General features: G+C 37.0%; 1 protein-coding gene across 3 annotated transcripts in view; it reads right to left on the reverse strand.

The window, feature by feature from the left end:
- The window catches only part of YAF2 (YY1 associated factor 2), an 86,951-nt gene that overhangs the window by 49,120 nt on the left and 12,958 nt on the right, over window positions 1-24,873 (reverse strand). The window contains exon 3 of one of the 3 annotated variants that reach the window (XM_027542598.1): window positions 12,104-12,175. The exons of the other annotated variants lie outside the window; for them this stretch is intronic. Within the exon in view, the coding sequence (XP_027398399.1) occupies window positions 12,104-12,175 (72 nt within the window). The remainder of the gene's footprint in view (window positions 1-12,103; window positions 12,176-24,873) is intronic. 3 annotated transcript variants of the gene reach the window in all.

The following is a 24,873-nucleotide window of genomic DNA, read 5'->3' on the forward strand; positions in this document are numbered from 1 at the left end:
ACTTGATGGCCTATAGAAACAGAAGGAAAAGCTGAAGGATATTGAGCAAGAGGGATGAACTAAATGAGATTAAGAGGTAAAAAGGCCACATCAGGTCTCCAAGTTAAAGAGAGAATCTCAGTTTTATTTTAGGTACAGTACTCATTGGAAAAGACTGATGCTGGGAAGGATTGGGGGCAGGAGGAGAAGGGGACGACAGAGGATGAGATGGCTGGATGGCATCACTGACTCGATAGACGTGAGTCTGAGTGACCTCCAGGAGTTGGTGATGGACAGGGAGGCCTGGCGATTCATGGGGTCACAAAGAGTCGGACACGACTGAGTGACTGAACTGAACTGAACGGAAAGATCCTGAAATACTTTTAAATTTTAAACATAGAGAATGAAACATGACACATATGGAACTGAAGAACAAATGGTACAGTATTAGAGTAGGCCTGACAAGCAGCAGTGCTGGCTTGGAGCAGTTGGCAAATGGTGAAGCTGGATCCAAAAATTTACATAGTACTTATCGCTCATCCCCGTCCCCTTTCTCCCAATTCTGGAGTTCTGTGGTCTACTTTTAGTTCTATTCAATATTACTTTTACATATAGCATAATTTGGTTGTTTATTTAAAAGATATGCTACATAAACTCATTCATTCAGCAAATACTTAATCAAATGTGTATTACTGCCATGAAACATTCTAGGCATGGGAATATAGCAAGGAAGAAAGAATTCCTAGCCTTGGATAGATTACATGTTGTGAAATTAAACATTTAATTATTAACTATTTATTAAGTTTTAAGCCTGCCTTATGTGTCTGATTATGTCCTACCATAATATTCTAAATCACTAACATTAAAGCATTTTTTGATGTAATACAATCATTCATCCACTCAACAGATATTTATTAAACACCATCTGTGTACCAGTTCTACTCTAGAGGTATACAGAAATATCCCTTCATGAAGCGCACATTTTCATAAAGATAGGCTACATATATATTATATATATAATTTATATATATTATTATAAACAAGTATACATATATACATTATGAGGTAGCAGTAGAAGAAAAATAAAGCAGGGTATAGGAAGAAGCACAGAAGTGCTATTTTTTGGCAGGAAAATCAGAGAAGCATCTCTGACAAGGTTACACTTAAGCAGAGTCCTCAGTGAAATACAGGAGTAAGCCCTCAAGGTATCTAGATGTGAAACATTCCAGGAAAGGCAAGACCAACTGCAAAGGCCCTGAAGCAGAAGGCTGGCATGTTCAAAGAACACTAGGGTGACCAACATGTCTGAATTGCAATGAAAAAGAGAGAAAATGGTAAAACTAGTTTGAAGAGGTGGCCATGGACCAGATCATACAAAGCCTTCCTCTCATACAGTTGGAAATAACTTGGGATTTTATTCTAAGTAGGATGGGAAATGAAGTAGGATGTGAAGATTCTAAATGGGGAATAACATGATCTTACTAAAGTTAAAACAAAAATTACTTGGTTGCCCTACTTGGAATGGTCAAAATCCAGAACACTGATACCACCAAACACTGGAGAGATGTGAAGCAACAGGAATTCTCATTCATCATTGGTGGGACTGAAAAGTGGTAGTCACTTTAAAAGATAAATTTTAAAAGACACTAGAATTCTCAGATTATAAATACTAATACCACCTGGAAATAGTCCATGGACTCAGCACAAAGAAAATTATATTAGATTTTAGAGATCCAAAATTTCCTACAGATGAAAATATTTCTCAAGTCAGAATTCTTTGGCACAAAACAATTTTACATACTTCATATAAAGTTCTCAGGTAAATTGCTTTAAACTTTATTAGTCAATGGAAGATACCCTAGATGGCTTAAGAACTTTGGGTTGAGGTGCTAAGTCATTTGAGAGTAAAATGTCAAAGTGCATTAGTTATTCATTCCAACATCCAGGGGTCTGTTAAGCACAGGGCATTATACCAAGTTTCGGAGACGGTAAACAAGCCACAATCACCGACCATTATAGAATTTACTCCCCGGTAGTTTTTAAAAGAATAGGCAGTAGAATCACAATCAATATTTCACTGCCTGTTTCTCTTGCCTCAGCTCAAGACATTTCCCCCTTCTCCAGCTGCATATGGAGGGGAAAGGATGGGGACAGAGAAATAGGGAAGAAGAAGAGATCCGGATATAACATACTGAATTAAAACTATTTTTTTAATCTCTTTCCTTGTACAACTCTGAACTCCTTAAAGAGGATAAAAGTGTTAGCCCCTCAGTTGTGTCCGACTCTTTTGTTCACTCCATGGACTGCAGCCTTCCAAGCTCCTCTGTCCATGGGATTTTCCAGGCAAGAATACTGGAGTCGGTTGCCATTTCCTCCCCCAGGGGATCTTCTCAACCCAGGGATCGAACCTGCATCTCCTGCATTGCAGGCAGATTCTTTACCTGCTGAGCCATTGAGGATGAAACCACCCTATCTCCAGCACCCTAATCCACGGTCTGGCACTTATGTGCTGCTCACTATCTCAGAACTAGACTAAATTATAGCCATTGTTCTAGGGCCACTGCTTTTTTCTTTTTCTATATAACCAATATCAAGAAAAATAAATTCGATATATGGCAGAACCAATACAATACTGTAAAGTTTAAAAATAAAATAAAATTTAAAAAAAAAGAAAAATAAAGATTAAAATAAAGGCCAATCTTTTCAGTGTTTCTTTTAACAGAATAAGCATATATAAACAATAAGTGCAAGTATTTAAAAGCTATATAGTAATATACATCATCTTGAAGGAAAGTTCCCGATGCTAGTTTTATTTTACCACCATCACTGGATCTCCCTCACCTCCCAATCCCATTCAGTGGTAACAACTACCATGAACTGGTGTAAATGAGACTCTTCCTTACATTTATGTAAGGAATTAACTTTTCCTTATATTTAGGAGGCCTCTCCATATTTTTAAACATCAAAAGGCAACATGGCATAGTGGACTCGAGCAAGGCAACTGTGAATCCCAGCTCTGCTATTTACTACCCATGAGAGTAGGCAGGGGTATTTACTCCTCTGTGCTTTAGTATTCCATCTAAAAAGTGGAGACAATGACCGTACTTACTTCTAAGTTCTCATGAGGACTAAAATATTTAATGTTTATAAAATGCTTAAAACAATCATGGTTATAGACAGTACCACTTTATTATATTAAAAAAAAAAAATCACTGGACTTCTCTGGTGGCTCGGAAGTAAAGAAGCAGCCTACCAATGCAGAGGACACGGATTTGATCCCTGATCTGGGAAGATTCCACATGCCACGGGGCAACTAAGCCCACGAGGCAAAACTACTGAGCCCCCGCTCTAGAGCCTGTGCTCTGCAACAAGAGAAGCCACAAAATGAGAAGCCCAAACACCACAACAAAGAAGAGCCCCAACTCTCGGTAACTAGAGAAAGCCTGTGTACAACAATGAAGACCCAGTGTAGCCATAAATAAGTAAATTAAACCACTGATAATAACCTAATCATGAAAAGTGAAAGTGTAGTGGCTCAGTCATGTCTGACTCTTTGCGACCCTATGGACCATAGCCCACTAGGCTTCTCTGTCCATGAGATTTTCCACTCAAGGATACTATAGTTAGTCGCCATTTCATTCTCCAGGGGATCTTCCAAACCCAAGGATCGAAATGCAGGCAGACTCTTCAGGCAGACTCTTTACCATCTGAGCCAACAGGGAAGCCTGTAACCTAATCATAGACTCAGGGAATTCTTAATTAAATAACTATTATATCCTATATATCCGTGACTCTTATTGCAGCCATTTAGACTGTTTTCCAGATGAACATCCCTGCACAAATCACCCTGGGCAAATGTGCAAGCTTCTCTAGACAATATCTTAAATAGAAATTGTTGGATAACTGTGTATGCACATTTCTAATTGTGTAACACTTATCTTATGTGTGTAACACTTACCTGATCCTGAGCCTTGCAACTTAATGGGTAAACACTGATGACTCGTAAGTTTTTAACTGCATCTACCCTAAAAATGGGATGTCCCTGGTGGCTCAGACAATAAAGAATTTGCCTGCAATGTAGGAGACCCAGGTTCAACCCCTGGGTTGAGAAGATCCCCTGGAGAAGGGAATGGCTACCCACTCTGGTATTCTTGCCTGGAGAATTCCACAGACAGAGGACCCTGGCAGGCTACAACCTATGGGGTCACAAAGAGTCAGACATGACTGAGCAACTAACACTTTCAAATAAAATCCCTACAAACAGACTAACCATCCTCTCAGTACAATTTCCAGTCTTTGCCGTGAATTGTCTTACTATCCATTGTTCATTTTATTTGTATTACCTATCTTACCTCTTTTGATCTTTACATATTCTGGACACAAAAACACTGGATGGTACAGACATTATATATATCTCCCAGTTGTGACATTATGTTTTATTTGGGTTTATGGGAACTTACATTAAACCTAAGGTTGTTTTTTCTTTTTTTTTTTAGGTAGTCACATCCTTGATGGTTTTTCATCCCTGATGGTTTCTTCTTTTTTTCTTGACTTGTTAAAAAAGGCCTTACATATTCTGAAGATACCTATACTTTACTTTTTTAAAAAGATATTTTCCTTTTTAAAAAAAAAAACGGGTTTCACGATTAGTATTTAATTCAACTGGAATTTATTTCTGCATATGTCCTGAAGTAGAAATCTAGTTTTCCCCCATATAGAAAAACCAATCCAACAGTTCACATTTCCTTTCCCTGATGACAGAAAATGCCATCTTGAGCACCAATCAACTTCTCAAATATATATGGATCCATTTCTTAACTCTATTCTGTTATATGAATCTGTTTTTTCTTATTATTAAGACTATACTACTTTAAATACAAGTACTGTGTACAACCTGATTTTTAAGTATGTATACCCCTGTGTGATCCAACTCAGACTAAGATTTAACTTTTTTCAATGCTTCAGAATCTCCCTCATACACATTCTCAGTTAGTACCATGCTTCCAAGAGAACTACTATTCTGATCTCAATCATCATAGATTAGTTCTGTTTTTGAGCTTCCTAAAAATGAACTCATACCATATGAACTCTTTTCTGTCCCACTTCTTTTGCTCAATGCTAAGTCTGGAAGATTCATTTCATGTTGTGTGTGCGGATGTTTCGTGTCCCCATGGACTGTAGCCCGTTAGGCTCCTCTGTCCATGGGATTTCTCAGACAACAATACTGGAGTGGGTTGCCATGTCCTCTTCCAGGGGATCTTCCCAACCCAGAGCTCAAACCCAGGTCTCCCACATTGCAGGTGAATTCTTTACTGTCTGAGCCACTAGGAAAGCCACACACATGTTGTGTGTAGCAGTTTACTATTTTTCATTACTGTGTCGGATTCTATTCTAAATACCAAAATTTAAGATTAATCTAGATATCCAACAGTCAACTCCTTCCTCCTCATTCTTATTCTTCTTTCACAACTGTCTTGGTTCTTTACTTTTGTATATGAAGATCATTTTCCTCCAAAAAAGAAAACAAATTCTATCAGGTTTTTGTCTGAAACTACATATAAGTCATACAGAAGTTAATTTTTTAGCAATATTTATACTTCCCACTAATAATTATATCTTGTCTTTTGTTCATGTCTAATTTTATGTCCTTCAATAAAACTTTGGGTACTTCATAGAATTTGCTGTAAAAGAGGTATTTTTATTTCCTAATTAGCTACTGTCAATTTGAATGTTGATCTTGTATCCAGCAACACTGAATTCTCTTATGAATATAGTCAGTCTGTTGATGGCTTTTTGAGGGTTTTTTTGACCAAGCCACATGACTTGAGGGATCTTAGTTTCCTGATCAGGGATGGAACCCAGGCTCATAGCAATGAAAGTGCTGAATGTTAACCACTGCACTGCCAGGGAATTCCCTATTCTGTTGATTTAAAAAAAAATTTTTTTTTTTTTTTTTTTGGCCACATCACATGGCACGTGGGATCTTAGTTTACTGAGCAGGGATTGAACCTGTGTCTCCTGCATTGGGAATGTCGAGTCTTGACCACTGAACCACAAGGAAGTACCATAGTCTGTTATTTTTTGTTTTTAATTTCCTATGGATACATTCATCTCATTTTTCTTCCTTTATAGTCCTTTTGTAATTTATTTCCTTTTTTTTTTTTTAATCTTACTAGTAGAGGTATATTTGTCCTGTTCTTGATATTAATGGGTATGTTTCTAAGATTTAGACAGTTAAGTTTTAAAGAGAGCGTCTATTGGAAGAAACATGTTTCTCGTCATGGTTTAAAGGTTACTTTAAAAAAAAAACAAAACTAATGAGTATTGAGTTCTATAAGAATTTTATCAAATCTTTCAAGATCGTCTTAATAATTTTCAAATATTGAGCTATGTTTACATTCTTATCCTAATTAAAAATTTTGTCTCTGTTTGTAAATGAGATTGAATGTACCATTATTTTTCCTTGCATATTCTTTTCAGTTTAGGTTTCCAGGGTAAGTTTCTCTGATAAACAACAGAACAGCTCTCCCTCTTTTTCTACTATCTAGGTCAGTTTGTATAAAATTGGGATTACCTGTTCCCCAAAAATATGTCTGAAATTATGATAACAAAATCACAATTAAAACTATTCTTTATGATACTGCTTCACACCCATTAGGAATGCTTTAATTAAAAAAAAAACATATAATGAAAATGCTGATGAGGGTGTAGAAAAACTAGAACCTTCATACACTGTTGGTTGAAAAGTAAAATGGTACAGCTACTCTGTAAAATAGTTTGATAGTCCCTTAAAAGCTTCCATGGTTACCACAGTTCAGTTCAGTCACTCCGTCATGTCCGACTCTTTGTGACCCCAGGGACTGCACCACGCCGGGCCTCCCTGTCCATCATCAACTCCCGGAGTTTACTCAAACTCATGTCCATTGAGTCGGTGATGCCATCCAACCATCTCATCCTCTGTCACCCTCTTCTCCTCCTGCCTTCAATCTTCCCCAGCATCAGGGTCCTTTCAAATGAGTCCGTTCTTTGCATCACGTGGCCAAAGTATTGGACTTTCAGCTTCAGCATCAGTCCTTCCAATGAATATTCAGGACTGATTTCCTTTAAGATGGACTGGTTGGATCTCCTTGCAGTCCAGGGGACTCTCAGGAGTCTTCTCCAACACCACAGTTCAAAAGCATCAATTCTTCGGCACTCAGCTTTCTTTATAGTCCAACTCTCACATCCATACATGACTACTGGAAAAACCATAGCTTTGACTATATGGACCTTTGTTGGGAAAGTAATGTCTCTGCTTTTTAATATGCTGTCTAGGTTGGTCATAATTTTTCTTCCAAACAGCAAGCGTCTTTTAATTTCATGGCTGCAGTCACCATCTGCAGTGATTTTGGAGCCCAAAAAAATAAAGTCTGACACTGTTTTCCCATCTATTTGCCATGAAGTGATGGGACCAGATGCCATGATCTTAGTTTTCTGAATGTTGAGTTTTAAGCCAACTTTTTCAAGCTCCTCTTTCACTTTCATCAAGAGGCTCTTTAATTCTTTGCTTTCTGCCATAAAAGTGGTGTAATCTGCATATGTGAGGTTATTGATATTTCTCCCAGCAATCTTGATTCCAGCTTGTACTTCCTCCAACCCAGTGTTTCTCATGATGTACTCTGCACAGAAGTTAAATAAGCAGGGTGACAATATACAGCCCTGATGTACTCCTTTCCCTATTTGTTGTTGTTCCATGGTTTCCACAAGACCCATCAATTCTACCCCTAGGTATACATCCAAGAGAAATGAAAACATATAACTATGTTTACACAAAATCTTATACACAAAGGCCAGTATAAGGACTATTCATAATGGGAAAAAAATCCAAATATCCATCAACTGATGTGGTATATCCATACAATGAAATATTATATGGCCATAAAAAGGAATGAGGTATATGATACATGTTTCAACATGGCTGGACCTTAAAAATATGCTAAATGAAAGAAGCAAACCACAAAAGGCCATTTATTAAATGATTCTATTTATGTGAAAGATCTAGAACAGGCAAACCTATAGAAACAAGAGAGCAGATTAGTGATTGTCTAAGGCTGGAGGGTTTCAGAGAATTGGAACTGACTGCTAATAGGTACACCGTTTCTTTCTGAGGTGATGAAAATATTCTAAAAATTAGCTATGATGATGATTCAACAATTATGTAAAAATATTAAAAACCATTAAACTGTACATTTTAGGTGGGTAGGTGGTATGGTTTATGAACTATACGGCAATTAAGCTGATATTTTTAAAAACTTCTTGGGGAAATTTACTACAGCTTCAATTTTTTAATGGTTTTTAGTTTCTATGACTATCTTTTTCTTTTACAGTCAATTTCTAACTGATATTTTGCCTAGAAAACAGACAATTTCATCAGGTTTTTAAAAATTTATAACATAAATTAATAGTGATTTCTTATGATTTTTTAAATTACAATTATTATTTGTAATTATATCCCATTTTATAATTTTATTATGTCATGTGCTTCTTGGTATTTCCAGTACTTAGTCAGCTGAAGAGAAACAGCTTTGATTTGAAAGATGATTGCTGTCATTTCTATTGTTGATTATTTCTATTTCATCTAATTCCATTTTTATTTTCTCTTTTCTCCTGTCTTTGGTTTTACTTTTTATTTTTGTTTCTTGAGTTGTATATATGGCTCACTTACTTTTTTTCAATCTAACACAGCCATTTAAGGTTATAAATTTACCCCTAAGTACCACTTTTCTTACATCCTTCTAGTTTTGATACAACGTTTTTGTGATTCCACTCTAGTTATTTCTTAATTTCCATTATTTCTTTTTAATATTTGAAAAATCCTTAGTCATTTTTCTTCAATATTGCTTCTCTACCATTCTCCATATTCTGTCTTCTGTACATTACATTGGAGCTTTGCAAGCTAGCCCTAAAGTGTCTTAGTTTTTCTTTTCTATTTTTCATTCTTCATCTCCCTGGGCTCTGGTCCTGGATGAGTTATTGGTTTTATCTTGGAATTAACAACGTTTCTCTTTATCTATGTCTAATCTTCTGTTTTGCCCATGATTATTTTATAACTAGATATTTTCATTTTCAAGATTTCAATTGGTTAATTTATATATCTACATGTATTTACTGTTACTTGATTGCTTTTATTCAATTATAATGGAATGTGCTCTGAATAATAAAAAAGGGAACAGATATATTTTAATCTAATATACTTTTAGGTGAAATGTTCTTTGAACAGTTCTCCACTATAAAATTCTTTTTTAATGTAAAAAGAAAATTACTTCTTAAAAGCTCTCCTGCCTGCTATTCTACCAAATGTTATCCCACTGTGCCTACCTGCATCAGGGCATGGAAAGAGTAAGTTCTATTATTGTCATTTTAGAATTAGAGAAACTGAAGCACAATAAAGTTCTTTTTAAAGTACTCTCCCCCACACACAACTTTTCTTTGAAAAATATCAGAGCCACAGGAAAGCTTAAAGTACAATGTGTACCACTATACCCTTCCCCTAGACCCAAAACTGTTAAAACTTGCCAGATTTGCTTTCTCTCTCCCTTTATCTCTCTTTACATACACATAACATATACCACATTCAGATACCCACACATGATTTTTCTGAACTCACCATGACATTTCACTTCTAAGTATTTCAGCATGTACCTCTAAAGAATAAGGCCATTCTCAATGTAACCACCATACCACAATCACACTAAAAAATCAGGAGACTGAACAGTCAGCAGATTCAAATCAAACACTGCTGTCATTTGACTAAACATTCTTCAGTTTGGCTCATCTAACTGGACCTGAAGTGGTTCTCTGGTGATTATTTAGAAGCGACACTTGGGACTTCACTGGAGGCCCAGTGAAGACTCCACACTTTCAATGCAGGGGGCACAGGTTTGATCCCTTGTCAGAGAACTAAGATCCCACACGGCGCATGGGACAGCCACAAAATAAAATAAAGTGACACCCAATCTGTCAAAGAGCATTTCCTTCCTTCAATGGCCTTGAAATCAGATTCTATATACTGTTTCATCAGACAGGTATTTTAAATTCAAGCATTTCTGAAAAAAAATCAACCAATTATCTCCTAAGATATTCAGGCCTCAAAAATCAAGTACATTAAGTTTCCAGATTGTTTTCCAATAACACACAGTCTTAAAGTGAATACAATCTAATTAACTCTCTCAATACTATACAGTCTTTTCTCGAGTGCAATGGAAATGAACAATGTATATCAGCTTTGAAGGAAAGCTGTTCTTAAGAAAAACATACAGTACAAACAGGATTGATTAGCCAAATGAAAACCTATTTTACAAATGAAAAAACTGGTAAGTATGTATGTCATTCTACATGAAAACTAACTTTTCAATGGGCATGATTTAATCTCAGTCACTAACCTTAAGAAGTAAGGTTACAGACAAAAAAAAAAAAAAAAAGCCTATTAAAAAAAAAAGTCTCTCAGTCGTGCCCAACTCTTTCCAACCCAATGGACTATACAGTCCATGGAATTTTCTAGGCCAAAATACTGGAGTGGGTAGCCTTTACCTTCTCCAGGGGATCTTCCCATCCCAGGCATATTCTTTATTCTCTGAGCCACAAGGGAAGCCCAATAAAAGCCTATACTTGCTGTCAAAGACAATAAAGTCAGAGTAACAGTTTTGTATCAGAAGAAATATCTATTGGTACAATCTGATACCAATATTTAAAGCTAAACTGTGTCATACAGATAAGAATTATATGTACAATCACAAAAATATTTAAGATAAATCTATGGTCAAATAATAGTTAATAAGAGAAGTTAGTATGTGCTGCTAGTCACTATTCTAAGTACATTTCATTAATTAATTAATTCAAGCCTCATAGTAATCTCATTTTTTCACTGAAGAAAGAGACGAACAGAGATGTCAGCATAAAAGGATATACATAAGGGATAGGACTTAACTTCAACTTTAAAATATAGAGAAGCAGAATGGATCTTCCAAGGTCATTTCAAGAAAATGGAAAAGCACAAGCTAAAGCATAAATGCTGAGGTAACACCAAAACAAAAGTTTCAAATTGAAGAAATTAAGGCTGGATAAAAAGAAATTAAGGCTGGATAAATAGGACTGGATTATGAGAGGCCCTAAGTACTGAGCTATGGATGAAATTTTATAAAACAGCAAGAGCATGGCATCACTATGGCTCTTTATGTAATGTAAGTGGCCTTTTAGAAACGGTAACTGGTAACAATACAGAATGAGTAAGAGAGAAATGGGAAGCAAGGAACGCTATACAATTCTAACATTTATACAAATAAATAGGGTTAGTAACTGAGGCAGAGCTCACACTGAACCAACTGTGTTACCCTTCACATTAATAAGGCTATCCATTATAAACAACAAAGTAGTAAATATAATTGCAAGATACCTTAAATTATTTCCAAACATACATTCAATGAAATTTAAGGTACACTGAAAATTATATCAGTAAGAAGTGTTGGTCAATTAATGTAAAACTATTCTTGCTGTTCAGTACAATGTCAAAATAATTTGGCTAAATTAGACACAAGCAGAAATTTTACAGTATGAGCATCTACTTCAATAAAAGCAGTATCACAAATAAAAGAACTAAAGTAATTCAACACATAGCTCCTCATATTGCTTTAGAACTATTACACTATTTACCAAAAGGTAGTAAATACATAATTTTTATAAACATTATGTAAATGCTGTACCTTAATGTCACATTCATTCATATGTCCATTAAGAACTAGGTATTTATTGTCTATACAATAAATACTATAATCCACATAAAACTTACAAAAAGAAACTATCCCAAACCATTTCCTCTCTTTGCAATTAAATGAACTCCTCAAGAGAAGAAATGGGCAAAAAGAATCTCAAGTCTGTGAAAACTAGACTACTTACCGGTAACTTGAGTTATCCTATTGGGTCTTTTCCCTCACAGATCCACCTCTCCTGCCCTTCTGTCCAGCATGGGAATCTTCCTGACGGGCATCCACTGGAACTGAGGGGGCATGCAGGACAGATGCATATGTAAGAAAGTGGAGGGAAGGGGATTTGGGAGATGCTAGAGACATGCTTCAGTGTGCTTGCTTACCTTCCTGAAATTGGAAATTTCAACAGTCCCATGGTCCACGAGGCATTCACAATAACTTCAAAGAATGTGGATCTGTGGAGATTACCCAATAGGAGAACTCCAGTTACTGGTAAGTGATCCAGCTTTTTCTTCTCTATCAGAATAAGAAAATTATTTAAATTTATTTGAGATTAATACATAAAGAACTACAGGGGAAAGGGCTGCAAATTAATTAGATAACTATACATGAACACACCAAAGTAAATACAGAAACAATGTGCTAACTATATAGTCAACAGAAACTTCTGGCACTATTAGAAACACAAGAAAAAGAAAATGATTTGAATAGTTTCATTTTAAAATCTCTACTGTAACAACAGCAACATTTTAATTTATAAAATATCAGCTATCGGACTATTTTGTCTCACTAAAGTACTACCATCATATTTTAATATCCGTAAAGGGTAATTAATTGATCAAAATCTACCGTTTCTTTCTAGACACTGTCATTAACATAGGCTGAATTTGGGTGTAGAGGCCACTACAGTCAATTAACAATCTATAACACTTCAGATAAACAGCAGCAATGCAAGTCCCATTCATCACTCAATAAGTCTTTAAAATAACCATTTGTTACCTATAACAAACCAACCACATATATATATGTAAGTATGTCACTGTGCTATGTTCATGTCTGACTCTTTGTGACCCCATGGACTGTAGCCCACCAGGCCCCTCTGTCCATGGGGATTCTCCAGGCAAGAATACTGGAGTGGGTTGCCATTTCTTTCTCCAGGGGATCTTCCTGACCCAGGGATCAAACCCACATCTCCTGCATTGGCAGGCGGATTCTTTACCACTTCACCACCTGTGAAGCCCTTAAGAATGCCAGGCCACTGATAAATAAAAATGCTGATTTTAATGTAAACACTTATAAAAGTAGTACAGTAATATTTTCAATTAACTGTTATACTTTTTAAATTGGACCTGTCATTACAAAACAAAACAAAAAGAAAACTATTTCTAACAAAAGAAAGGTATCCTCAATAGAAATTTATCTTCAGGGACACATGAAGATTGCTTCTACCTTTAACTCAATACATATTCAAAGAAGTCGGACACGACTGAGCGACTTCACTTTCACTTTTCACTTTCATGCATTAGAGAAAGAAATGGCAACCCACTCCAGTATTCTCGCCTGGAGAATCCCAGGGACAGCGGAACCTGGTGGGCTGCCATCTATGGGGTCGCACAGAGTCGGACACAACTGAAGTGACTTAGCAGCAGCAGCAGCAATACATATTCATCAGGTACATGTCCATTTTGATGTGCTATAGTAGTGATGACTTCAAACACTAGCTCCTATTGAAGATACAGATATATTTCAGTAACAGTCTTCCTTTTCTCATTATGCTGCTATTTAATAGTTATTTCCTACCTTCAAAAAATATGGTTTCATGGTTCTTCTTTTTATGGAAAAAATTAAATACATAGCTTCTACTTTAAGAGTAAACAGGGTAAGATGGTATATAAAATCATTAATTCATCAAAAACAAAATGTAATTCAAAAAAAATTCTTAAAATGTAACTCTAATGAAAATCTAGCATTTCAATCTTGTTATGAGGTAATATTTATATTTAGTAAAGGTGGACAGCACCATGTCAAGACTTTTCCTAGATTCTCACTTAAGGATACAATTTGTTTTGGATAAGCTATATCCATTTTATATAAATCTGAGTTTTAAAAAATAATAGCAATTAGTGCATTAGTTTTTAAATGACTCATTCAGGCAAACAGGAGCACTACATAGACCTCAATTTCTAACTGCAATATAGAGATAAATTCCAAAAGGATCATCTAGTTTAAATTAGATTCCTAGTTAACTTATATTTCCTGAAGTGTGAAGCAGTACATGGCATGAAGGTCCTATGTGTTTGGATTAACACAACCGATACAGGAGCAATAATCCAAATATTTTATCCTACAGTAAAAGCTAGTATAAGACTTTTCATTAAGAACTAATGAAATTGGAAACAATAATTTCCAATTTTAATTAATAGCAACACATACAGTCTTCATTTAGACTAAGATCTTGTGAATTTAAAATAAAATCAAACGCACTTTTTAAAATAATTTGAAATTAAAATATCTTGAAAATATTTTAAGGTAACCTAAAAGGTCACTTAAGAGACCAGCATTCAAAGCTATTTGTTGCTGTTATTATGCCATAGGTTTAACTAAAATGGATTTTATTAGAATAGCTTAGAAAAGAAATTCCAGAAATTAGAATACTCTACTCAAAAATATCCTTTGTAAGTTCTAACAATTATAATGCTGGTTCACAAAAAGGTTAACAAGTAATTAAGAACCTAATAAAGCATTTCACTAATGAGAATCTACTCTAAAAAATCAATCTGAACTTTTGAAAAAACTGCTCAGAAAAAAAATAAGTTAGCTAACTTTCACTTCCACTACTGCTAGATATTATGTTTTGGCTGGAAGCAACTTAAATTACAACTGGTTCTGTGATTCCAAGTACATGTTCAAATTTTCAAATAAGGTTTGCAATTCTAATGTAGGGTACTATAGTTGTAGAAAGTTGTTCATGGTAAATCCGGGATGTGAAATCTTTCAGCAGGTAATAAAATTTAATATTATACATATATTCACATATACTTAAGTGACATCATAATGGTTCATAAATATAGGGGGAGGTGTGTAGCTCAATTAAGTAAAGTAAGGTCAAAAGTGAGCTGTAAACTTACTTATTAAATAATGTTATTTAAGGAAACTGTCATCTTTCTTTGTTCCTTAACAAGCTCATCAGATAATCTGTTAATTAAATTTTCCTTTCCTTCAGCTTTATCCTTTAGCTCTACATGAACTCATAAAGAAACAAACAAAAACAGCATTATTTTCTTGTTAACATAAATAACCTAAAATCAAGATGAAAAAACTATACTTATCTGTAAAATAGGGGTAAAAACAGAACCTACTTCACAGAACAGTTATGAGGATTAAGTTAATAAAAATGTAAGTTCAGTTCAGTTCAGTTCAGTTGCTCAGTCGTGTTGCTCTTTGCGACCCCATGAACTGCAGCACGCCAGGCCTCCCTGTCCATCACCAACTCCTGGAGTTCACTCAGACTCACGTCCATCGAGTCAGTGATGCCATTCAGCCATCTCATCCTCTGTCGTTCCCTTCTCCTGCCCCCAAATCCGTCCCAGCATCAGAGTCTTTTCCAATGAGTCAACTCTTCGCATGAGGTGGCCAAAGTACTAGAGTTAAGTAATGCATTTAAAAACCATGCCTGGAATCTAACCATGTTATCAAATTGTAACATATCCACCTAGAAATGGAATTATTTTCAAATGATTTTACGTATCTGCAAAGAACTACTAAAAAAATTCTAAGTTTAGAGATTTATTGTTTGTATTAACTGTTGGCTCTCTGTATCACAGGCTCAGGATCCACAGATTCTACCAACCACACGTCAAAAATATTCAGAAAAAATTTCCACTAAGTTTCAAAAAGCAGAACATGAATTTCTCATGCTAACAACTATTTACAGAGCATTTATATTGTATTAGGAATTATAAGTATCCCAGGGATTATTTAAAATACACAAGAGGATGTGTAGGTTTGTGGAATATGCTGTTAATAATCCTAAACCTACATATAAGTGACTGTGGCATATTCAGATTTTGGTAACGGAGAAGGTCCCAGAACCAATCCCCCATGGGTACACAAGGATGACTCTACTATTATTTTGAGATTATATTCTTTATATTGCAAGAGAAAGAAAATAAGTAATTTATGGTATTCATTAGGAATCATGAATTGGTCTTCCCTGATAGCTCAGTTGGTAAAGAATCTGCCTGCAATGCAGGAGACCCCAGTTTGATTCCTGGGTCAGGAAGATCTGCTGGAGAGGGATAGATTACCCACTCCAGTATTCTTGGGCTTCCCTTGTGGCTCAGCTGGTAAAGAATCTGCCTGCAATGCGGGAGACGTTCGATCCTTGGGTTGGGACGACCCCCTGGGGAAGGGAAAGGCTGCCCACTCCATTATTCTGGCCTGGAGAATTCCATGGACTGTATAGTCCATGGGTTCCCAAAGAGTCGGACATGACTGAGTGGCTTTCACTTCACTTAAGAATCACGATTTGCAGTATGAAAGAGATACGAAACAAGTTAATATTGAAATTGAAGTACAAATATCATTGATATACCTGTGATTTTTAAAAAAATACATACAATTTGGAAATAGTTAAGAAAACATTCTAGACAGTAGTTACTAAGTAAATCACTATCACTATCCTATCAATATATGAATTATATCTGCTAATATTACAAAATCAGGTATTCCATTAGATTTACTAGTAAAGAAAGCTCCCCAGACTATTAAAATTGCCAGAAACATTTACACAAATCATTTTTTCATGTTCTAAAACCTGTTATAAGCTAGAATCTTAGAACTGCAACTGCTAACAAATTATAAAAGGAAAGGTTGAGGAAAATAGTATATATTCATGTTCCTGATGGACATTAGATGGTAAACATACTAATACTCAAACTGTTCAGAAAAGCTGAAGGGGAGGGATGCTAGTAGGTCAGCTCTAGCTTCCTAAAACCCCTGCTCTGGACAGAACAGCTCTCTATTTATCCATTTTATATTCTAGGTTTCCTCTATAAACTTTCCTTTCAATAACGAATTCTGTAACAACAACAAAAAAAACGTTTTCAACTTTAAAGGACATTGTGGTGGGCAGCCTTTAAGATGGTCCACAATGATCCCACCTCCTGGTATACATGCCCTTCTGTAATCTCCTCCCGAGTATGGGGTGAATTTAGTGACCCACTTCTAGGGAACAGAATTTAGCAGAAGTAATGGAAAGTGTTAGTTGCTCAGTCATGTCCCACTCTGCGACCCCATGGACGGTAGCCCACCAGGCTCCTCTGTTCATGGAATTCTCCAGGGAGGAATACTGGAGTGTGTAGCCATTTCTTTCTCCAGGGGTTCTTCTCAACTCAGGGCTTGAACCCAGGTCTCCTGCATTGCAGCAGATTCTTTACCATCTGAGCCACCAGGGAAGCTGCCAAAGTAATGGATGTCACTCCCAAAATTAGATTATAAAAGGACAGTGGCTCTTGTTTTCATGACTCTCACCAGATATGGTGCTTTGGGGTAAGTAAGCTGTCATGTTGTGACAGCCAGAGTTCCGACAGAGGCCTGCTAACAGCTGTGTGAGTAACCTGGGAGCAGGTATTCTAAGGCCACTGAAAACCATGAGAGCTTGGACATGGATCCCTCCATAGTTGGGCCTGAGAGATCCTGAGCCAGAACCACCTGCTAAACTGAAAGGATGGGGGAGAGGGAGGGAGTATAATAAATGCTGATTGTTTTCTACCACTAAATTTTGGGGTAGTTTGTTATACAGCAATAGGTAACTAATATGGAAAGCGTTACAAAGTAATTAGTATTAAGCTAAAAGTTGCAAAGTGAGTATCAATTTGGTGCCTAAAAAGGAACTCACAGGAAAACATGAGTCCCAATTGGTGGAGGCCCAATTCTGAATTTTTGGGTTTTAGGTTCAAAAATTCAACCTAGGGCTAAAGCAGATAAGACCCAACTCAATTATACCTACAAACCTCCTCAAACTGCGAACAAATCAGACGTCATCTTCCAGGTCTGTTTCCTGCCCCACATCAACCCTCTGGACAGAGCCAAAGCACTACAAAGACCTGCACAGTGCACACAGTCTAGGTGTGCGGCCCTGAAAACTGGCTGCTGTTATCTACAAGCTACGTTTTTTAATTTTTAAGTTTAAGATGTGGTTAACTTAATATAAAGAAGCCTACATCACTACAACTCCAGAATAAAGCACCATTCTAGCAAGTGCCAAATAACATCTCTCACTTCCTACCGCCCCCTGTACTATGCTAAACATGACCAATTACCCCGTGTCATAATGCTATATGGTTTTGCGTTTTATATCATTTTATGTTCTAGTCATTCTTCCTAAGGACACCTTAATCACATTAATTGATCTTCAACAATATTTTGATCTTTCTAATTTGACAAATACCCTAGTCCTTTAACTAAGCAACACATTTTAAAAACTCTATCTTAAAATGAGGTACTTCTGTAGAAAGTTAATATGTTGTTGTTCAATCATTAAGTCATGTCTGATGCTTTGCAACCCATGAACTGCAGCATGCCAGGCCCTTCTGTCCTCCACTATCTCCTGGGAATTTGCTCAAATTCCTGTCCATTGAGTAAGTGATGCTGTCTAACCATTTCATCCTCTGCTGCCCCTTTCTCCTTTTGCCTTCAATCTTTCCCAGCATTGGGGTCTTTTAATATCCTCTATTCTTGGGGCTTCCCTGGTAGCTCAGTTGGTAAAGAATCTGCCTGCAATGCAGGAGACCCCAATTCGATTCCTGAGTCAGGAAGATCCACTGGAGAAGGGATAGACTACCCACTCCAGTATTCTTGGGCTTTCCTTGTGGCTCAGCTGGTAAAGAATCTGCCTGCAACGCAGGAGTCCCCCGTTCAATCCCTGGGTTGGGAAGATGCCTGAGTTGGGAAGATCCCCTGAAGAAGGGAAGGGCTGCCCACTTCAGTAGTGTCGCCTGGAGAATTCCACGGACTCTATAGTCTATGGGGTCCCAAAGAATTGGACTGAGCAACTTTCACCCGCTCACTCACTCACTCCTCTATCCTTAATAGTTTCTAGTTCAAGGAAATATTTTCCTGATCCTAGTTCAAAGTATCAGGAGCATTAGTCCTTTATATGCTAATTATAGTCAGTATCCAAGTTAAATACACAAAAATAACAAACAGCTAACTATTTTGAATGTCAACATGATAAAGAAGTCTAACTTCTACTCTGCAACTTCACCTTTTTTCTCACCTTTTCTGACTATAATATTAAAATTAATCTGAGGAGATTCTAAGCCCTGTATTCATTTTCAGTTCAATTTTTAATACCCATCTCTAAAATATAAGTGCATATTTTCAGTGTAAAATTGATTTTATAAAACAATGGCAAACTTTTCTAACAATAAATCTCAAATAGTCTGAGGTCAACAGTAACAGTTTGCAACCTACTGACTATATTCTAAATATTGTTAATTCAGCACTGATAAAATCTGAATCATAGTGTAATGAACATACATTCTCAAAAGAGATACCCCACAAATGGGCTTATTAGAGCTTATCTATATCTAGCTATATATCTGTTTGTTTATATCTAGCTAGCATACATCTGCTTGTTGTTTAGTCCCTAAGTCATGTCTGACCCTTTTTTGACCCAACAGACTGTAGCCCTCCAGGCTCCTCTGTCTATGTGATTTCCCATGCAAGAATACTGGAGTGGGTTGCTGTTTCCTTCTCTAGGGCTTAAAAGGTCACAAAATTATTTTGCCTAAAAAAAAATCTGAATCATGGATCACATCAAAGTCAACATACCCCACAATGGCTATCACTTTAGAGACCAAACTGTAGAACTGTATGAAAAGTATTGTGATTTGCTTACTAAGCTAATCTAAAACTATTATTCTTTCCTTCTAAAAACAGAAGATAAGGACTTCTTCAAACTATACAAGCTCCCCCACAATTAACAATGCAATTTTCCAAAACAGTGTTCCAAGTTAATATACTTACCACTTAAAATATTTTTGATACTAACCTGGACCCAATTTTCAAATTAATTCTATTCATTTCTATAGCTACAATCAGGAGTCACCTGTAAACGTAGAGGCTTAGTTACAGATTTAACTAGATAATTAGAGCATTATTCCTTGAAAGAGTAACATAATTTTACTCGTCTCCTGATCTACCATCATTCAGTTCAGTTCAGTCGCTCAGTCATGTCTGACTCTTTGCGACCTCATGAACCGCAGCATGCCAGGCCTCCCTGTCCATCACCAACTCCCAGAGTCCACCCAAACCCATGTCCATCAAGTCGATGATGCCATCCAACCATCTCATCCTCTGTCGTCCCCTTCTCCTCCTGCCCTCAATCTTTCCCAGCATCAGGGTCTTTTCTTTTCCAATAAGTCAGCTCTCCGCATCAGGTGGCCAAAGTACTGGAGTTTCAGCCTCAACAGCAGTCCTTCCAAAAAGCACCCAGGACTGATCTCCTTTAGAATGGACTGGTTGGATCTCCTTGCAGTCCAAGGGACTCTCAAGAGTCTTCTCCAACACCACAGTTCAAAAGCGTCAATTCTTCAGTGCTCAGCTTTCTTTATAGTCCAACTCTCACATCCATAACCTCCTTTATGTGATCTATAGATTTAATTCAGAATTGTTGAAACTATCATGGAAAGCTTAGCCCAAGAACTATGCAGGATTATATTATTGTTACAATTTGAAATATAAATGTTAATGCAACACTTGTTAAAAATAAACACTACACAGAATGCAAAGGAAAAATTAAGATTCTGACAAAAGTAAAAGCCCTCTGCCATGGCCAACCACATCCTCTCCTTTTGAAAACATTCTTTTCCTTCTATTCCTATAACATTACTCTCTCCTGGGCTTTTTATACCCTAGTTAATTTTTCTTTCTCCTCCATTTCTTTCTTCTTCTTTATATGGTGCTTTTCTTCTACCTTAAGGAAGTGATGATGTTTCTCAGTTTCTGTCCTGGGTTCTCTTTTCTCATGCTGCTGCTGCTGCTAAGTCACTTCAGTCATGTCCGACTCTGTGCAACCCCAGGCTCCGCCGTCCCTGGGATTCTCCAGGCAAGAACACTGGAGTGGGTTGCCATTTCCTTCTCCAATGCAGGAAAGTGAAAAGTGAAAGTGAAGTCGCTCAGTCATGTCCGACTCTTCGCGGCCCCGTGGACTGCAGCCTACCAGGCTCCTCCGTCCATGGGATTTTCCAGGCAAGAGTACTGGAGTGGGGTACCACTGCCTTCTCCGTTTCTCATGCTATTCAATCTATTCTCTCCTTGATCTGTCTCACTCTCATGGCCTCAATTGGTCATATGTGCTGATGACTACTGAACATACATTTAAAGCTCTGATTTCCTTCCTAAGCTTAAGCACCACATATCCAACTGCCTCATATATCTACCCTCTCATATTTCTCTCAGATGCTTGAAATTCAACAAATCTAAAAGTGACCCATTTGTTGCTATTCAGTTGCCAAGTCACATCTGACTCCTCACCCCATGAACTGTAGTATGCCAGGATTCCTTGTCCTTCACTATCTCCCAGAGTTTGCTCAAATGCATGTTCATTGAGTCAGTGATGCTATATGGGTCTCCACCTCTGCTGCCCCCTTCTCCTTTTGCCTTCAATCTTTCCCAGCATCAGGGCCTTTTCCAATAAGTCAGCTCTTCGCCTCAGGTGGCCAAAGCACTGGAGCTTCAGCATCAGCATCAGTCCTTCCAATGAATATTACCTTCCCCAAAACCTGTCCTTTCTTCTGTTCCCTTTCAGTGAAAAGTATCTCCATTGACCTAGCTGTATAACTAAGCCAGAATCCGGGGATTTATCCTCAATTTCTCTCTAAATACTCTCTAAATTTTCCTCTCTAAAACCCAACTTCCTATCTTCCACAACCATATTCAACCATCCATCAAGGCCTATATATTTTCTCCTAAACATATCTAGAATCCATTCATTTCTCTCTCCTATTGGCATTAACTTTGTTTAGGCCGCTACTGTCTCTTGCCTAGCATACTGCAATGAATTCCACCAAATGGTTTCTCTACCTCTAGTTAAGATTCAACAAACAGTAAGCATGATTTAAGCAGAATAAAATGCTGCCTGCTCTCGTTTCTACTATGCATTATTTTGATGGCAAAAGAAAACATTTTAAACTCCTGCAAAAGTTGAGTATGAAGATAATTTAGGTTAACACAAGTTCTGTTATGAAGTAAATACTCTACCCAACTCAAAAGTTCAAAAAATGAAATGAAATGATGTAAGTGTTCCTTAAAAACAAGTGGCAAACAGTTTAAAGGAACAATAGAACCAGATAAATGATAAAGAGCCTTTGCAATTCAGTTAAGCATTGTCAGTACCTATGGGCTTCCCTGATGGCTCAGCTGGTAAACAATCTGTCTGCAATGCAGGAGACCTGGGTTCGATCCCTGGGTTGGGAAGATCCCCTGGAGAAGGGAAAGGCTACCCACTCCAGTATTCTGGCCTGGAAAATTCCATGGATTGTGTAGTTCATGGGGTCGCAAAAAGCTGGACATGGCTAAGCGACTTTCGCTTTCATGCAAGACACAATGATAGACATTGGGATCCTTTATTAATGTCATTTACAATTATTATCATTGTTATTAACTAAAAATTATGTTAAGTTTCTTATATCAATTATCAAATTTAATCATCAACACAGAGTCCTATGGTTATATGACCATAAATGGCATGTTAGGGATTTAAACTAAAATGTGATTCCAGTATCAGTGGCACTATTCTCAAGGAAATACAGTTCAGGGAAGCAAAATAAAATATTTTCAGTACACTGTAAATACGATCATCACATTTTGCACAGAACACTTTAAGACTAATTGAAAGGGTATTCATTCTAGCCTAATAAAGAAATGCTTCTTGAGAGAGATGATGCTTTGAGCAGTCATAAAGAATAAGAAAGAAACTGTCACGAATAGGAGAGTATGAAGCAGAGGAAATAATATAATAAACAAGAAGACACAGTGGCCTAAAAAAGACCATGACCAAGCTGTCTGTCAATCCAACCTTGAAAACAGACTTGTTGCTGTTGTGCAGTCACTAAGTCATGTTGGACTCCTTGCAACCCCATGGACTGAAGCACATCAGGCGCCCCTGTCCTCCACTATCTCCTGGAGTTTGCTCAAATACATGAAAATACACTTACTCTTAGTTTAAAAAAAGGCTGTTTTTAACTATTCAATTAAGTCTATATAAACTGCTTACCACTATTATACTATCAAAGTACTTCCTAGAGGTTAAAACTTTTACTGGTGAGGTCCAAATGTTTCTATGACAGTCCACATCAGCTTCACACACACATATACACATGCACACACACACACACAAGGAAGAGAAGAAAGAGGGAGAGATGGAAGGAGGTAAGAGGAGAAAACATCCCTGAGGCAATCTGATGAAATATTATTTTTCAGTAGAAGACACTTACCCTTATGTTCTGGTTTTGTCACTCACCCCACTGGAACCCACACATTTGACAATAGGGAATGTCATACCCCTAAATACAAATCTACTATGATATCACCACTCAGGTATTTGACTGTTTCAACTAATATTTTCTGAGGACTTATTGTATGCCAGGCACTGTGCCAAGTACTTTACAAAAATTATCTCATTTAATCCTTACAACCACCCTTGGTTGTTATTATCATCTCCGTTTACAAATGAAAAAACAGGTTCATAGTAACTTTCCTAAGTTCACATAGTCACTAAGTGGAGACTAATATGTAAGTCCAAGAAGATGAGTTACAGAATCAAAACTCTTCACCACTATACTACATAATTACAAGCAACTCATAAATATCAACATTCTTTTCTTTGTTTTGCTTTTTGTTATCATAATGAGTGTACATAAAAATTAAAAACAAATACACATTTGAAAAAATAAAACTAAATATATTTTCCTGCACTAAAAAGAAGTATAATGAAACTCTACACAAGTGGAAGATGGCAAGATTACAATTAAAATGCACACTACCAAGGAACCAAAAAAGTGCTGTGTGAACCAGAGACATGAAGGTTACAAAAAACTAGCATACTGAGCAAATCTGATAACCACGTTCATATAGATGAGGAAATAGTCTTACTAAGTTTTATCATAAAGTACAACTTGATGACATTACGAACTTAACATATTTTTCACCTGTAAGTTGTACTGCTTATTATGTATCTAATCAATGATTATAGAGCTCTGGGCCTTACCAGCCTTGGTCTTAAAAAACAAAAAGCAAAAATGTCTTTAAAAAAATAAAAAGAGCAAAAAATAAAGTCTAAGATGGGTGAACAAAAAGGAAAGGAACAGGGAAGGAGGGAGAAAGAAAAAGGCTTTTCAAAGGGAAAAGCTTCAAATTCCCCCACCACTGTACAAAAGTCAGTATTAGCTCTTCCCTTTGAAATGTGAGCCTAAGAAGTCTAGGCACAATTAACCCAGCCTGTGCTGAACAGAATTTGAGTGGTAGAATGGATAGAACAGGACAATGATCTTCAAAAAGTTTTGACAGCACCACACGTTTAGGAAATAAAAATTAAGAGAAATCCTAGTAAGTAAAATGTGTAAGTCAAGGCTATGGTCTTCCCAGTGGTCACGTATGGTTGTGAGAGCTGAACTGTAAAGAAGGGAGAAAGCCGAAGAATTGATGCCTTCAAACTGTGGTACTGGAGAATATTCCTCAAAGTCCCTTGGACAGCAAGATCAAGTAAATCTTAAGGGAAATGAACCCTGAATACTCATTGGAAGGACTGATGCTGAAGTTGAAGCTTCAGTATTTTGGTCATCTGATGCGAACAGCTGACTCGTTGGACAAGTCCCCGATGCTGGGAAAGATTGAAGGCAGGAGAACAGGATGACAGAGGATGAGATGGCTGGATGGCATCACTGATGCAATGGACATGAACTTGGGTAAACTTCGGGAATGGTGAGGATCAGAAAGGCTTGGCGTGCTGCAATGCATGGGGTCACAAAGAGTCACACACGAATGGGCAACTGAACAACAAAATGTCTAAGAGCACAGATGATCTGGCTGCAGTAGAGTAGGGGGAACACAAAGCCCCACGTGTTTGCTCTATTGGCAGCCACTGAGA

The sequence above is a fragment of the Bos indicus x Bos taurus genome, chromosome 5 (assembly GCF_003369695.1).
Source record: "Bos indicus x Bos taurus breed Angus x Brahman F1 hybrid chromosome 5, Bos_hybrid_MaternalHap_v2.0, whole genome shotgun sequence".
NCBI lineage: Eukaryota > Metazoa > Chordata > Mammalia > Artiodactyla > Bovidae > Bos > Bos indicus x Bos taurus.